Raw genomic sequence first — 16,824 nt, forward strand, 5'->3', positions numbered from 1 at the left:
AGCATGGAGGGGATGGGGGGAGGAATGCTGATGTCTCATTTTTACCTTCACCTAGTATTTCTATATGTAAAAGCATGTTTCTCAAATGAGGATGCGACTTGTTGTAGCTTTCCAACTTGGCAGTGGCACATAACAGGATTTATTTTTTACTTTTTGAAAAAATTTTTTCAATATTTTTGAGAGAGACAAAGTACAAGTGGTGTAGGAACAGAGAGGGAGACATAGATTCCAAAGCAGGCTCCAGGCTCTGAGCTGTCAGCAGAGCCCCACGTGGGGCTCGAACTCACTAGAGTTCATGACCTGAGCTGAAGTAGACACTTAACTCACTGAGCCACCCAGGCGCCCCTAAAGTTACTTTTGAGAGGATGAGCACGAGTGGGGGAGGGGCAAAGAGAGAGGGAGACAGAGAATCCAACAGACTTGGAGCTGTCATCGCAAAGTCTCACAAAGGGTGAGATAATGACCTGAGCGAAGTCTGACGCTTGACTTGAGCCACCCAGATGCCAGAAGTACAAGCCTATTAACATAAATTACTCTTTGTCACATTTTACACACACATTATCTAGAGTATCAGCAGGCTACTGGTTTTTCTTGGAATTTTAACCATGGCTCTAATTCCCAGCTCAACAAACTACCTTGGGAATTTGTAAGCATATTCATGTGCTAACAAAGTTGTACTCTTCAAACTTATTTCTGGAAAAAGTGGCTTAAGAGTACAGTTGAAGTTTTAAGTTTCATTTTTTAATGTTCATTTTTGAGAGAATGTGAGTGCAAGCGGCGAAGGGCAGAGAGAGGAGACATATAATCATACCGTTTGCAGCAACGTGTATGGAACTGGAGGGTATTATGCTGGGTATTATGCTAAGTGTCAGTCGCAGAAAGATATGTTTTCACTCGTGGATCTTGAGAAACTTAAGTCCATGGGGGAAGGGAAGGGGGAAAAACAGAGAGAGGGAAGGAGGCAAACCATAAGAGACTCAAATATAGAGAACAAATGGAGGGTTGATGGGAGGTGGGGGAAAGTGGGTGATGGGCACTGAGGTGGGCACTTGTTGGGATGAGCACTGGATGTTGTATGTAAGCCAATTAGACAATAAACTAAAAAATAATAATAAAGTAGACTTCAAGTCCCTCGTAGAGCCCAACACTAGACTTGAGCTCATGGCCTTGAGATCAAGATCAGAGATTGAGTTGCAGGTTTAAGTTAAGTTGCAGGCTTAAGGGACTGAGCTACCCAGGTGCCCCAAGTTTTAAGCACTTTCAATTCAGCTATCAACTGATGGTAACAGGTGAAGGGCAAACCCAATATAAAATAAATGTTTATCATGGAAGAGTAACTCAACAACAGAAATTCACTAAAAGATTTACTTTTGGGGAACCTGGGTGGCTCAGTCAGGTAAGCTTACAACTCGATTTCGGCTCCAGTCATGATCTCATGATTCCTGAGGTTGAGCCCCTCGTCAGGCTATGTGCTAACACGCACAGACATGCACTAACACAAAGACTGCTTAGAATCCTCTCTGCCCCTCCCTCACTCACATGCCTGCACTCTCTGAAAATAAACATTTAAAAAACATTGTATTAAAAAAAAAAAAACCTAGTTCTCAAATTCTTAACTCTATAGTTCAGCTATTACTATGTAGGCACAATATGCCTGTTTTGTTATTAAAAAATTTTTTTTGAGAGAGATGGGGGGGGGGGCGGTGACAGGGAGAGGGAGGAAAGGGAGAATCCAAAGCAAACTCCAGGCTCCAAGCCGTCAGGACAGAGCCTGACTCAGGGCTCCAACTCATGAACCATGGAGATCATGACCTCAGCAGAAGTCTGACACTTAACCAACTGAGCCACCCAGGAGCCCCCACCTGTTTTTATAGTAAAAAAAATCCACCACAATCTAGTTATAATCAGATATTTATTTAAAAATCTGATCTGCGAACTTAGCGTTTTCCACCAACTCGGGGTGCAGAAACCTTCACAGGCTTCACAATCTTTTGCTTAGGTGCTGCCTTCGTAGGAGCCTGTAAAAAGATTAACATGTGACATTATTCCATACAAGTTTTTCAATCACTTATGTCCAGATTCTCTATGTATCCTAGATTGCTTTTATTATTTAACTGCATTCCTATTACTCTTAAGAGCCAGCCTCCCCATGAAAAGTTAGAAGTTTACCTCTATAGGATATGTAAATGAAAAACAAAGATACTGTCACAGATTGGAGAAGTAAGGAGACACAACTAAATGCAGTATGGGATCCTGAACTGTGTCTTAAGAACAGAAAAAGGACATTACTAGTTCTCTAAAACCAATGGTTTTGAAAATTTTACTATGGTTATTGAAAATGATAACATTGAGAAAAGCTGGGCAAACTCTGCACTATTATTTAAAGCTTTTCAAAATAAACTTTAACAACAAAAGCCACCTTTATTTTCCCCTTCCCCAATTTCTGGTACCAACAGACTTCATTTGGCTCTGGCAGAGGGAACTCTGAATCAACCACCCAGGAAACCAGTTAGGAACATCATTTTGATTGGGTCCTTGCACTAAATTCCTTAAAAACTTGAAACTTTCAGGGCACCTGGGTGACTCAAGTCAGTTGGGTATCTCTTGGTTTTGGCTCAGTTTCATGCGTTTAAGCCCTGAGTTGGGCTCTGCAATGGCAGCACAGAGCCTGAGATTTTCCCTCTCTTTCAAAAGGAATAAACTTAAACAACGACAACAACAAAACACCTTGAAACTTTCATTAGCCACAATTTGGATTAAAAAGTAAATTTTCTTATTTGACTTTAGTATTATTTTTTAAAAATTTTATTTTTAAGTAATTTCTACGCCCCATGTGGGGCTTGAACTCAATCCCAAGATCCAGAGTCACATGCTCTAATGATTGAGCCAACCAGGGCCCCTCCTCCTGTTATTTTAACATTTATTTATTTTTGAGACAGAGAGAGACAGAGCATGAACAGGGGAGGGTCAGAGAGAGAGGGAGACACAGAATCGGAAGCAGGCTCCAGGCTCTGAGCTGTCAGCACAGAGCCCGACGCGGGGCTCGAACCCACGGACCGTGAGATCATGACCTGAGCCGAAGTCGGCCGCTCAACCGACTGAGCCACTCAGGCGCCCCCCTCCTCCTGTTATTTTAAATAAGAAATCCAAGACAATCTCACAATTACCTTAGCAGCAGCCATTGCTGTCTTTTTAGATGCTTGCTTAGCCTTTTTTGCTTCCTTGGCAGCCCTGTGGGGTTAAAAATAACTTAAGGCAAAGTGCTTTGCTCCTTAATGCAGATTAACAAGGAGCTAAAGTGTTTTGGGAAAGCAGATTATCACTTTCCTTCCCCACCTGCAATTATTCGTAGGATAAATCCAAAGAGTTTGTCAATAAATATCATTAACCAAGTCAGCTTAACATAGATTAGAAATTGTACAGCAGCCTTATTTGCACATAGAATTTCAACAAATCATTAAGCATACACTATAAGCTTCTGTATTACTAAACCTCAATATTTAGGACTGACAATTTCAATATAGATTCAAGTATCAAAACACAAAACATCAGATTAGATCCCTATGCCTATAAATTCAGTCATAACCTACAATTCATCCCAATAGCTGAAATGCTCATAACAAAGGCTTCCTCACCTGATGGCTTGTTCTCGTTGAGCCTTCCTAACTTCAGGTTTCTGATTCCTCTTGGCCATTATATCAGCAAGAGATGCACCAGTGATGGCCCTCTGGAATTTGACTGCACGGCGGGTTCTTTTCTTTTGAATTTCTTCCTATGAAACAAAAAGATGGAAGCACACTTATAAATCTTGTTCATGGATATGGGGGAAACAATTAAGATTTGTATTTTAGCGTGCCAGGGCTGATACAACTAAATATCAGACTGAGTAGCTGATAAACAACAGAAATTTCCAACAGTTCTAGAGACTGAAGTCAGGATTCCAGCATGGTCATGTGAGGACCCTCTTCCTATTGTAGCTATATCACCACATGTTGAAGGGAGCCAGAGAGCGCTCTTGGGCATTTTTTGTAAGAGCACTAGTGCCATTCCTGATGGCAGAGCCTCCCAAAGTTCTCACCTTTAGTATCATCACCTTGGCAGTTAGGTTTCAACATATGAATTTTAGGAGTATACATTCAGATCATAGCAATATTCAACAAAAAAATAATTCATGCAATCATTTGAAAATATATAAAAAATATCTATGTGTAAAATACTGCAATATGCAGGTAAGTTTTCCAATTATAGACTGATTAAATTATCTCTTGCAAATCCTGGCCATTTTTTACTATTTTAAAAAGACAAAGTCAAATTAATGAAGTTGGCTGGAGAGTACTTACCTCAAAAGGGATTTTAATACGACTGTTTATGTTAAAGAATTTACTTCTAGAAAAAAATTACCAAACCTCAACTCACCTATTTTGTTTTTGCTTAAAGTACTGTCACTGAAAAAAAAGTCAATTGGAAAATAATTTATGACAGGAAAGCTACCAAGTCTTAGGGAATGTCCAGGAATCGAAACTGTAAAATTCAAACTTTTGCTAATAAAAGATACATTAACATTACATTGACCGTTTTAAAGCATTTTTTAAGTATATAATTCATTGGCATTAAATATATTCACTATGTTCTGCAACCACCACCACTATCCATCTAACTTTTTCATCTTTCCAAACCCCAAGCCCATTAAATAATAACCCCACATTCTTCCCTCCCCCTGCCCAGCCTCTGGTAACCTCTACTTTGTCTTTATGAATTTGCCATTACAGATACCTCATAAAGGTGTAATCATATAATATTTGTCCTTCTGTGTCTGGCTTCTTTTACTTTGCATAACTTCTTCAAGGTTTATCCATATTGGCTGTTTGCCAGCCCGTTAAGGCTGAATAATATTCCATTGTATTTATGTAACATTTTGTTGTCCATTCACCCACTGATAGGTCATTTGGGCTGTTTCCATCTTTTGGCTGCTGTGAATAATAGCGCTATGAACATTAGCGTAGAAGTCATCTGTGTTAAATTCCTGCTTACGATTCTCCTGGGTACGTTCCTAGAGGTGTAGATGCTGGACACAGTTCCATTTAACTTTTTAAGAAACTGCAAAGCCATTTCCACAGTGCTTGCACCATCCTAAATTCAGCAATGCACAAGGGTTCCAATTTCTCCACATCCTCAGCCACACTGGTAATCCCCGCGCCCCACCCCCTTGAAATCATGACTATCCTAATGGGTGTGTCAAGTCTACTTTCAAATTAAGTTAGAAGTAAGTTTTTCCTTCTAAATTCCCACAACACCTAGTGATGCCATTAATCTGGGAGGTGTCAGTAAATATTCCAAGTGTCCTGAATACTATCCTTACTGCCATGGCACTCAAACCTTCCTCAAAAAATTCCATCACTCCAAAAAAGCACTTCAAGAAGTCTTCAGTCATGAGAACAAAATAGTATGCTATAAGACTCCACTGATATCTTTCAGAACTAATCCTACAGACATATTCACAACCAAGTTCCCCTAAGTAGAAATTACTTAGGGGAATTTCTACCCAGTGGAACCCTTTAAATACTTCCGTGGTGCCCTATAACCCAACTATGCATAACGTATCAGATTCTGGCAAGGCAACATTTCAAATTTCAACTCGGCATTACTGTGAGCCTAAGGTATATAAGGAGACACTGTTTTCATCAGTCACTTTCACTTCACTGTTTGATGCTTTACAGCTTAGGAGCGCTTTCACATACGGTCCCACTTACCATAATTTTAGGGAGCAGCAACTGATGCTTAGAGAGTTTAAACTTAAGAGCCCCACCACACCCCCAACATCGAAAGTGCATTTTACTTACCGACTGTCCCTTTTTGTGCTTTCTTCTGTAGAGGACAGTCCAATTTATCTGCCGAGGATTCCTTTTGGAAAGGAATGCTGACTCGCATTTTGCATTAAGAAACTGGAAAACCTGTAGTAACAAGTTCAAAGTAGTTACCTACTTAACTAAACAAGGCAGAAAGCTGAGCTCAAAACTCTTCTTTTTTTCCCCAAAACTCTTAATATTCAAGTTCTGTCCCCTCATTTGGCCCGCCGAGCCCAAAAGGCTTGTGTCATACAACTGGCACAGGTGGCACCACCGAAGCCTTCGAGTTCCGTCCCGTCTTGTACACAGAGCGGGGAAACTTAAGCTCATTCCGCAGGAAAGGTTGGGGTAATCAAATTCCAGGAGGCATCGGTGCCCGAAAAATAGCGATACTTTGACGGTTCATTTCCTGGGACATTTAAGTAACCCCAACTCTTAATTTCCGACCTGACTCACACTAAATCAAACCTCAAAAACGGTTCACCTAGGGGCGCCTGGGTGGCGCAGTCGGTTAAGCGTCCGACCTCAGCCAGGTCACGATCTCGCGGTCCGTGAGTTCGAGCCCCGCGTCAGGCTCTGGGCTGATGGCTCGGAGCCTGGAGCCTGTTTCCGATTCTGTGTCTCCCTCTCTCTCTGCCCCTCCCCCGTTCATGCTCTGTCTCTCTCTGTCCCAAAAATAAATAAAAAACGTTGAGAAAAAAAAAAAAATTAAAAAAAAAAAAAAAAAAAAACGGTTCACCTAGAGGTTTCTGATCCTAACAACCACAGCACACAGGGTCCCGGAAACAAGCCTTCCAGGGACCAAGAATGATGTGGCAAATGAACACGCTCAGACTGAATTAGGAGCACAAGTTGCGTTTAGCAGACGCGGCCCTTCACCTTCCCGTCGGTCCTGGCGTAGCGCCTCCCATGTCCAGGGTAAATCTTGTACCCACTGAAACTGCACAGCTCGACCCTGTAACAAAAAGCAAAAGCCCATTAGAGAGGGTGTCTACGGCGAGGAGAAGCCAAACCCAGAGTGCAGGAGAGGTGCTCTGCCCGACGATGGAAGCGGATTGGGACCCAGGACTTTCACTCACTTCATGGCTGCGGCCGCCGGTAAGACAGAAAGATGGTGAAGAGAAAGAGAGGATCATGGGAAGAAGCCTTATAAGGCAGTGGGGCAATCTCCTCCCCCAATTCCCTTCCCTGACCCCGGCGCTTGGTGATGACGTCTACCTCCCAGAGAGAGTGATCTGGGTGTTCTCCGTCCCCTCCTTCCTCTGGAGACTGAGCGGGTTCTGTGAGCCAGGAAGTAAACGTCACTTAGGCTGGCGGTTGGTTTCTGAATCTTCCTGTCTCTTCTACGGTCAGGTGTCCTAGAGTCATCGTCCTGCTGCACAGAATGTGAACTCTACATTTTATAGTTTTAGTGACTTGCAGATAATACTCCCAGGTAAAACTTAAAGTCACATTTTGCCTTCCGTGTTGGCCCATTATCTCGACCAACAAAATTAAAGTTTAATAATTTCACCATTTGCAAAATAGTAGTGACATCTGAACTGTCTCCCACGCCTTGCTAATCAAATTGTATTTGATGGCCCCTTGCATTAATTATAATTAACATTCACTGAGTTCTCTTTCTGTGCCAGGAATTGTGCTAAAGCATTTACATATATTAGTTTATTCAGTTTACAAAATCCCTATTATAAGGGCTGAAGCATTGCAAAATGACAACTGCCTGTCTTGGAAGAGCTAGGTTTCTATTTCTGTCTATTGCAGCCCAGGGGCCGGCTGGCAGTTGCACAGAGAAGGGCAAAGCCCTTGCCTGGAGGCTTGGAAAAGGGAGCTCTAGCCAAGCCCACTGGGAGGATCAGTGCCTCAATTGCTTGAGCCCTTCCGTGGCTAGAAACTAGCATATGGTGGGGAGTGGCAAGAGACAATCCTCGAATTGAGTGTTGGAGTACTTGACTAGGAAACAAAAATGTAATGATTGGTCTATGCTACCTACACAAGCCGCTCACTCTAAAGGGATCGGTAACTAGGTAGTGGAAAAAACTTGCAAAGTCCAGTGAAGTGGCTGACTGATGTTAAGAAAGCTGTAGTGGGACGCCTGGGTGGCTTAGGCGGTTAAGCATCTGACTTCGGCTCAGGTCATGATGTCACAGTTCGTGGGTTCGAGCCCTGTGCCCATCTCTGTGCTGACAGCTCAGAGCCTGGAGCCTGCTTCGGATTCTGGGTCTCCCTCTCGCTCTGCCCCTTCCCCGGTCATGCTCGGTCTCTCTCAAAAATAAAAAATTTTTAAAAATTAAAAAAAAAAAAAAGCTGTAGTTACTGGTGCCTAGGTGGCTCAGTCGGTTAAGGGTGGGACTTTGGCTCAGGTCACGATCTGCGGTTCCTGAATTCGAGCCCCACCTTGAGCTCTGCACTTACAACTCAGAGTATGGAGCCTGTTTTGGATTCTGTGTCTCCCTCTCTCTGTTCCTCCCCTGCTTGTGCGCTCGCTCTCTCTCTCTCTCTCTCTCTCTCTCTCTCGTAAGTAAACAAACAAATAAACAAAAAGAAAGCTGTAGTTTTGTTGAAACCAGTCTTAAGAATGAGTTAATAGCGCCTGGCTGGCTCAGTGGGTGGAGCATCCGGCTCTTGATCTCGGGATTGTGAGTTTGAACCCCACGTTGGCTATAGAGATTACTTAAAAATAAAATCTTAAAAAAGAGAAAAGAATGAGTAAATAGAAATCAGCATGGAAATGAAAAGCAAAGAGGAGGAATTTGACAGCCTGACCAACTCTGACCAGATTTTCAGAATACCTGATATGCTTGGAGGATATTATCTAAATAGATGATGGGCAGATGGATGCCTCAAGCTTCCGTGGCTTGATGAATTTAGTCAACTCTGACATTCATACATCTCTCTTTGTTTTAAATTGATGCTGATTAAACAAATGTTTGAGAAAGAAAGAAAGAAAGAAAAAGAAAAAGGAAGGAAGGAAGAAAACCACCTGAGTAGAATAGAAGATAGAGCCAAGATTTACCTGCAGGAATTTGGTCCACTGAACCCTGGAATTTATAGTCCCTTCTCAAGCATTTTAGGAAGATTTTATTTTACTGGTCTTCAAAATTATGTTTGGCTTGAGTAGTTCTGCGGAGGAAACGCAGGAAACTAGATCTTAGGGATTTTAGTTCTTTTACTCTTTCCTGGAGGTCATTCTTGAGCTGGCATTTCAGGATTCTTTGTAACACATTGTGTGTATCACACCTTATATTATGCTCACATGCTCTTAGAATAAGAAAGTGTGGGGTACCTGGGTCATTCAGTCAGTTAAGTACGTGACTCTTGATTTTGGCTCAGGTATGATCTCAGGCTTGTGGGATTGAGCCTCACGTTGATCTCTGTGCTGGGTATGGAGCCTGCTTGGGATTCCCTCTCTCTGCCTCCTCCTGCTCATGCTCTCTCTTTCTCAAAATAAATAAACATTAAAAAAAAAAAAGATACAGCATTAAAAATTATGAAGCTTTCTTTAAAATTATGAAGCATTAGTGGGGTGCCTAGCTGGGTCAATTAGTGGAGTATTATTACACTCTTGATCTCTGAGTTGTGAGTTCTAGCCCCAAATCGGGTATAGAGATTACTTTTAAAAAATAAAATTATAAAGCATTATTAAAATTACAAATTATGAAGTATTCTATAAAATCTAAATCTATGGGGTGCCTGGGTGACTCAGTTGGCTAAGTGTCCAACTTCAGCTCAGGTCATGATCTCACAGCTCCTGAGTTCAAGCCCACATCAGGCTATGAGCTGAGAGCTCAGAGCCTGGAGCCTGCTTTGGATTCTGTGTCTCCCTGTCTCTCTGCGCCTCCCCTGCTCATGCTCTTTCTCTCCTCCAAAAATAAATAAACAAAAAAAAAAAATTTTTTTTTTTAATCTAAATCTAATCAAGTCTTCATATCTATCAATTATATGAAATATGGAGGACAGGAACATGTGAAACAATTCCATAAGGATGCAACTGGCATCTACAAGATGACTTAAACTCTTCAACAATATGTAAATTGAAAGGAGAGAGATTAGAGCCTGTCCAATTGACAAGACAAGCTGCATAAATAATTTTCATGGCCTGGTGTAAAATGAAAGTGGTGTCTCCTTTTTCAAATAGCAGGATAAAGGTATAAAATATTAAGCTCTTTCCTGTCTTCAGTAATCTGTCTCTTGACCTTTCATGGTGGTTTTTCATTTGCTGTTTAACCTCATGCTCCCTTAGGCAAGGACATTCGCTAGGGCCTTGCAGCCCCTCACAGGTGCCCAGGGACCTGCCCTGTGACTTGATGCGTGCATTGGAACAGGCAAGGCCAAGCGAGCTCTTGGGTTGCCCCTCCTGCTGGTCTCTGGACCAACACGTTGTGCCCCACAACAGGGAGGCAGGGGCGGTGTCCAGCTGGCCATCTCCTTCCACCCGGTACCCCCTGCCTAACCCACAGGGAATGGGCAATCCCCTGGGGTGTGTTATGTATCTGGGTCTTGGAAGGGGGTGGGCAGCAAGCCACTTTTGGAATGCATGGGAGTGTGGCTACCTTTGGTGAGTGGCAGAATCAGCCACTCTCAGAACCCATCCCTAGAAAATGAGGAGGCTGCAGGAAGTGGACCTGCGGGTGAGCTGAGGCTCCAAGCCCCAGGCACATGCCCCATTGTCCCCATTGTACTTCACCTACAGAACAGAAATTCAAGGACAGATTTACAGCTATCCTAGACAGTTAATGCAGAGCATTAAACCCCAAGTGTGGGATGCACCTAAGTGTCAGGCCCTGTGTGACTGCATTGGTTGCACAACTTGAAGCTGGCTCTACCTATGGATTAAAAGAGATTTAAGAACTTCTGCAACCAATTGCAACATATGGACCTTATTTGAGGCCTGATTTGAACAAACATGCTGGACAGACCATATGGGGTAATTTGAATACTGATTGGATTTTGGATGATACTTAGACTTACTGTTAATCCTTTAGGTGTTCTAATTTTACTGTGGTCATGTTTAATTTTGAAAAGTGTTCTTATACTTCTAGATACATACTAAATATTTATAGATGAAATAGCATAATGGTTGGGATTTGTCTTAAAATAATATAAGGGAGCAGCCAGTGGCTAAGGGCATGGATGAAAAAATGACCAGGAATGGATAATAGTTGAAGCTGGTGTTGAGTTGGAGGGTTCATTAAAATAGTCTCTATATTGTTATGTACTCTTTTAATTACTTTTCCCTGATAAAACATTTCAAACAATTCTAATGTGCTTTGGGATAGAAAGATTCGATCCCACAATTCGATCCTGGAAAATAGGGAGGGTAAGCACCATTTGTATTATTTTGTAACTAAAAAATTTTTTTAATTAAAAAATTACTTATACAAGAACAGCAGCTGTATTCATAACAAATACAGGAAACAGTGTAGGTGCCCCATCAATAAGTGAATATATAAGTAAACAGTAATATATATTTATACAATGGACTACTACACAGAAATAAAATGGAATGAACTTAAAAAAAAATATTTATTTATTTTGAGAGAGAGACAGCAGGGGAGGGGCAGAGAGAGAGGAAGAGACAAAATCCAAAAAAAGGCTTTGTGCTCTCAGCTGTCAGCACACAGCCCGATGCAGGGCTCGATCTCACGAATGGTGAGATCATGACCTGACCCAAAATCAAGAGTCAGGTTGCTTAACCGACTGAGCCAACTAGGCACCCCTAAAATGGAATGAACTTTTGATTTACACATCAATATGAGTATGAAAAACATTGTGCTAAGTGGAAGAAGTCTTACCCCCCCAAAAAGTACCACTGTATGATTCCATGTATATCAAGTTCTACACCATGCAAAACTAATTTTTAATGGGAAAAAATCAGAACTGTGGTTACTTCTGGGTGGGAAGGGAAGGATTGAGCCAGAAGGTATATAAGGGAGATTTCTGGTAATGGTACTGTTCTATGTCTATAGATTGTGGGTTAATTACACAGTTGGTCAAAACTCAGGGGATGTTCGCTAAGATTTGAGCATTTTATTGTATGTGAATTTTACTTTAAAAGAAATGAAACTAAATAAATAATGAGTACTAGTTAATGAAATACTGGCTTAAGTAAATAGGGAGAAGTATAGTGAATGGATGGAGGGGATAGATAAATGGAAAGATGTATGATAAAACAAGCATAATAAAATGTCAATAAGAGAATCAAAGTAGTGAGTTTATGAGTACTCACGGTAAAATCCTTTCAAATTATCTATATGTTGGAAATTTTTCGTTATAAAATGTTGGTAAAATAATTAAAGGGAGCCATCTTCTGGAAGAAATTGGTATTACTGATTGGCTCAAAAATGCAAGAAGGAAGCATGGTGTTTGTATCCTTCAGTATGTAGTAACTGCTTATTATTTGTCACATATTCTATTGGTTCTCACTCATGTGCTCAAGCTATCTTCTTTGACTGGAAATCTTTCCTCCCTTCAACTGGCTAACTTCCTGCTCAGATTTTTAATTCATCCAAAGAGGTTTATAAATAGTAAATATTTTAGAATTTGTGGGCTAACAAGCAAAATTGAGGATGTTATATAGGCACTTATATAATAAGAGAAAAAAATTTTCACAACATTTTCATTGATGAAATTTAAAATATAATGACAGTTTTGAGTATGAGTTTTGGTAAAAACAACTCTATTAAAGAGAAAAATGAAATTCTTGTGGGGGGAGGTAGAAGATAGACATTTCTCTTAATTAGGGTTTAAAGTTATTCCCTACCATTAAAATCAATTACAAATGTTTGACTCTCAATCCTGATCTGTAATGAGATTTTACATACTTCATCTTTGAAAAATGTGTTTTCACCCAGATAAATACTGCTCAAAACTAATACCAATCCAAGGGCATATGATAATTGAGCATGTCAATCTTTTAGAAGTCAATTACAGAAGTAGATTATTCTTTTGATATTTTCTTTTTAGCATGATTAATAATTATTTCCAATTGAAAGTTAAATGAAAGCTAATTGCACAGTTAAGTGGGTCTTAAAATATGGAATTTTCCTTTGTATTTGCATGGAGATCTTTCAATACCACTAAAATTATAGTTTGAGCTCAAAAATATAACCACTGCAAATCTGTTTGAGAATGGAGATCTTGCTTTTTGATATAACTTGTAAATCTACTAATGTTATTTTTTGTCAAAATACCTTAGAATAAGTTTTGCATGTAAGTGCTGTGTTGTTTTATAATTTTAGGTTGAGTTCATTAAGAAGCATCATTAAATGATCAAAACTAGCAAATTAGCAAAAACTAATTCTAAAGCCTTTCTGTCAGTGTTCCATAATAGTAGTTAGGAGGGTTCTTTTCATTTAGAAAAACTTCAATCTTGACCCTGAGTTAAAAAAAAAAAATCACAATAAAACATTATTAAATGCTGCGTGGTAGGGCAAGTCGGGATATTCAGCGCCTAATTCTGACAAGATTTCATGGAAGTCCATGAGAACAAATGAAGTTTATTATTAACACTACTGGTTCAATAACAACACATGGTAGATTCAAATGTTTTCCACAAAGTACCTGTTGATTGATAATACAATAATGGTATAACCATAGAATTTAGCACCTTACATATTCACAAGTGTTGAAAATGTGTCAAACAGAGCCTTTTTCTACTTACATAAGTTGTAACACATCATAGCTGATTTCACTTCAGATGTAATTAATTAGTGTTTTCTCTACTTCTTTAACAATATTGTCACCTGTTTCATGTAGCCTATTCATAGAAGCTATTCTTCAGTCGTTTCAAACATTGATTTCTGGAACAAATGGGCACAAATAAGCTGTATCAATAACACCTGCCCATTCATTAAGAGCCATGGGAAACCATTCAAAATAATTTGCCTTCACCAAATAACTTAAATTGCCTATTGATGTTGTTCCCAGCATCTTTAACACTTAAAGCAGCTGTTCTCACCTAAAGGCTAATGGTCTTAAACCAGTTTATTTTTTCTAGATATATTTCTTCAGCTGCGGCAAACATCATTTAATTAACATACCATAAGTAAATGACTTTCTTTGCCTGTCTAACAAATAGGCCATGGGCTCTTTTCTCTCATTTCTTTCTTTGAAGAAATTTTAGTATGAGGAGATATCAAAATTTTCTAACTTTTCTGATTGATTCCTGTGGTTTGGGAATATTGTGATGGCTGTTTAGTCTGGTGGGTAGACATATCTTGCATTCTTTAAGCACAGAGAATGGTTCACTGCAGAATAATCATAATATTTTGCCATCTAATTTGATAACAAAATAATCCACACTTAACCATACCTTAAAGACAGAATATTTTAAGTCTACATTTTTCTTTTTCTTTTTTTTAATATGATAGGTATATGTTGGTAAGAAAACAAACCAATAAATTGTCACAGTATGGTAATAACGCATGGCACTTGAAATCGTGTCAGGTAAAAATGTGTTGTGGTGATTTGTAGTAGGTAATGGAAGTGCTAAGAATGCCACATATGGTCTCAATCATGAGTTCTTTATTGTATGGTAAATGCAGCCATTAACAATAGGTAAATAAGTATGGCTTATGCCAAAAATATATTATTTATGGACACTGAAATTTGAATTAAATATAATTTTAGGTGTCATTAAATGTTATTCTTTTGATTTTTTCCAGTCACTTAAAATGTAAAAGCTAGGTGTGCAGTGTGCTCTCTCTCTTGCAAAATAAACTTAAAAAGAAAAAAAAATCCTATAATAATATTTGGACAGAGGAGCGGATTGCTCTGCCTTATTATTACAAAAAGGCTCAGTTGGAATTCTTTCCAGAGAGTCGGGCTGAACAAATAGTGAGTTCTTCCAGAGAGAGGAAACAAACAGATGGGGGAACCAATCAATGATTGTCTCCACCATGCCCACTGTATGTAAACGGTTAGCTCACCATTCTTCAAAGCAACAAGATTTCAGGAAGGTGGACAGAAACAGTCTTATAAATTATAATAGACAGATAAAGTAATTACTTCTAAATAAATGGAAGGGCCAAAACAATGAATATAGAGGAGTTAGCCATGTCAAGATGAGATACTAAAATTTTTATTTTTTCCACATGTAATAATCAGCTAATATCTGAGAAAAGAAACAGGTGGAAATATAAATAATTTCAAGAATAAAGCTACTGTGAGATATTCTTCAGGTGCCTTTAACTAATTAACTGGAAAGAAGTTGTTTCTTGTTTAAAAGAGTGATAAAGGGATTCTTGACATTTTAATTTCATTCATTCTCTTTTGAAGTGTTTCCAAAAGGCAGTGGAACCTATAAAAGTGATTCATTATATTCCCAATTGAAAATTAAGTGAATGTGTAAATAAAAAGTTCTAAGTTTCATTTGTACTTGGAAGACTGCTTAAAAGCTCAAAAAGTTCATTTATAAGAGTGGTAGTTTTTACCCACCCCCCCCAACTTGATTCATTTTTTAAACTATTTTTTTCTTAACTTTGTTTATTTAGAGAGAGAGAATACCACGCAGGCTCTGCACTGTCAGCACAGAGCCTGACACAGGACTTGATCCCACGAACATGAGATCATGACCTGAGCTAATATCGGGAGTCAGACGCCGAATTGACTGAGCCACCCAGGTGTCCCTACGTTCTATTTTAAAATAGTGTAGCATATATCTGTTTATTTTTAAAAATATATTACTGTAGGGGCGCCAGAGCGGCTCAGTCAGTTAAGTGTCTGACTTTGGCGCAGGTTATGATCTCACAATTCCTGCGTTTCAGCCCCCTGTCAGGCTCTGTACTGACAGCTTGGAGCCTAGACCCTGCTTCAGATTCTGTGTCTCCTCTCTCTCTGCCCCTCCCCTGCTTACACTCTGCCCTGCTCTCTTACTTACAAATAAGTAAATTAATAAAAACATTAAAAAATAAAAGATATACTTATCGTAAAAATTTTAGAAAGTGACAGGCAAGCTAGAGGCACCTGGGTAGCTCAATCAGTTGGGTGTCAGACTCTAGATTTCGGCTCAGGTCATGATCCTGGGAGCATGGGATGAAGTCCTGTGTTGGGCTCTATGCTGAGTGTGGAGCCTGCTTAAGATTCTCTCTCTCCCTGGGCCTCTCTGCCCCTCTCCTCACCTGGTACTCTCTTTCAAAACAAAAACAAAAACCCACATGCAAGGGAAAAGTAATGTCTCCGTAATCTTCCTACCCAGAGAAGTCCCTGTTAACGTGTTGGTTTGTTTCTTATCAATCTCTCACTTTTTTTAAAGTTTATTTATTTTATTTTGAGAGACAGAAATAGAGAAGGGCAGAGAAAGAGCGAGAGAGAGAATCCCAAGCAGGCCCCTCACAGTCAGCACAGAGCCCAATTTAGGGTTCAATCTCTCCAACTGTGAGATCATGACCTGAGCCAAAATCAAGAGTCAGATGCTTAACAGACTGAGCCCCAGGTGTCCCTCTTTTCAATCTCTTATATATCTAGACCCCTGCCTCCCATATTTTTTTAAAACAAAAATGAGTATATACCGTACATAGATTTGGGACTGCTGTTTTCAAGAAATAGGTTTTGAAAATTTCCCTGTGGTCAAATTTTTGGTCATCTCATACCTTTTAACTTTTTTTTTTTTTTGCTTTTCTTCCTTTCCAGTTGAGAGAATAATATCAAGTAGAAATGAAGTATATTGATATGCTGAGGAATGCAAATATGTTAACTTTTTTCTTCTGAAATTATACTTTTAAAACTTTGAAATCACTAAGATTTTCAAATTTAACTATAATACAAAATCTATAATACAGAAAGAATACGAATAATAATAATATCTTTAAAATACAAACTCCCACCGGGCACCTGCCTGGTTCAGTTAGTAGAGCATGCAACTCTTAATCTCAGGGTCATGAGTTCAAATCCCATGTTGGGCATGGAGCCTACTTAAAATACAATTTTAAAAAAAGAAGAAGAAATAAAACTAGAGTAAAGAAAATGTTATGAAGAAAAT

At 39.5% G+C, this 16,824-nt stretch overlaps 1 protein-coding gene across 2 annotated transcripts in view; it reads right to left on the reverse strand.

Annotated features, from left to right (window-relative positions):
- The window catches only part of RPL24 (ribosomal protein L24), a 90,970-nt gene extending 83,940 nt beyond the window's left edge, over positions 1-7,030 (reverse strand). The window contains exons 1-6 of one of the 2 annotated variants that reach the window (XM_053903307.1): positions 6,926-7,030; positions 6,726-6,801; positions 5,841-5,951; positions 3,636-3,772; positions 3,168-3,231; positions 1,905-2,018 (exon numbers count right to left, since the gene is read on the reverse strand). In XM_053903307.1, the coding sequence (XP_053759282.1) occupies positions 1,938-2,018; positions 3,168-3,231; positions 3,636-3,772; positions 5,841-5,951; positions 6,726-6,801; positions 6,926-6,930 (474 nt within the window). In that variant the 5' untranslated portion in view covers positions 6,931-7,030 and the 3' untranslated portion in view covers positions 1,905-1,937. Of the gene's footprint in view, positions 1-1,898; positions 2,019-3,167; positions 3,232-3,635; positions 3,773-5,840; positions 5,952-6,725; positions 6,802-6,925 lie in introns of those variants that run through there. The other variant, XM_019448241.2, reaches the window with a different exon arrangement.
- Between the last annotated feature and the right edge of the window lie 9,794 nt (positions 7,031-16,824).

Source organism: Panthera pardus, unplaced genomic scaffold (assembly GCF_024362965.1).
Source record: "Panthera pardus isolate Hobbes unplaced genomic scaffold, ASM2436296v1 HiC_scaffold_16, whole genome shotgun sequence".
Lineage (NCBI taxonomy): Eukaryota > Metazoa > Chordata > Mammalia > Carnivora > Felidae > Panthera > Panthera pardus.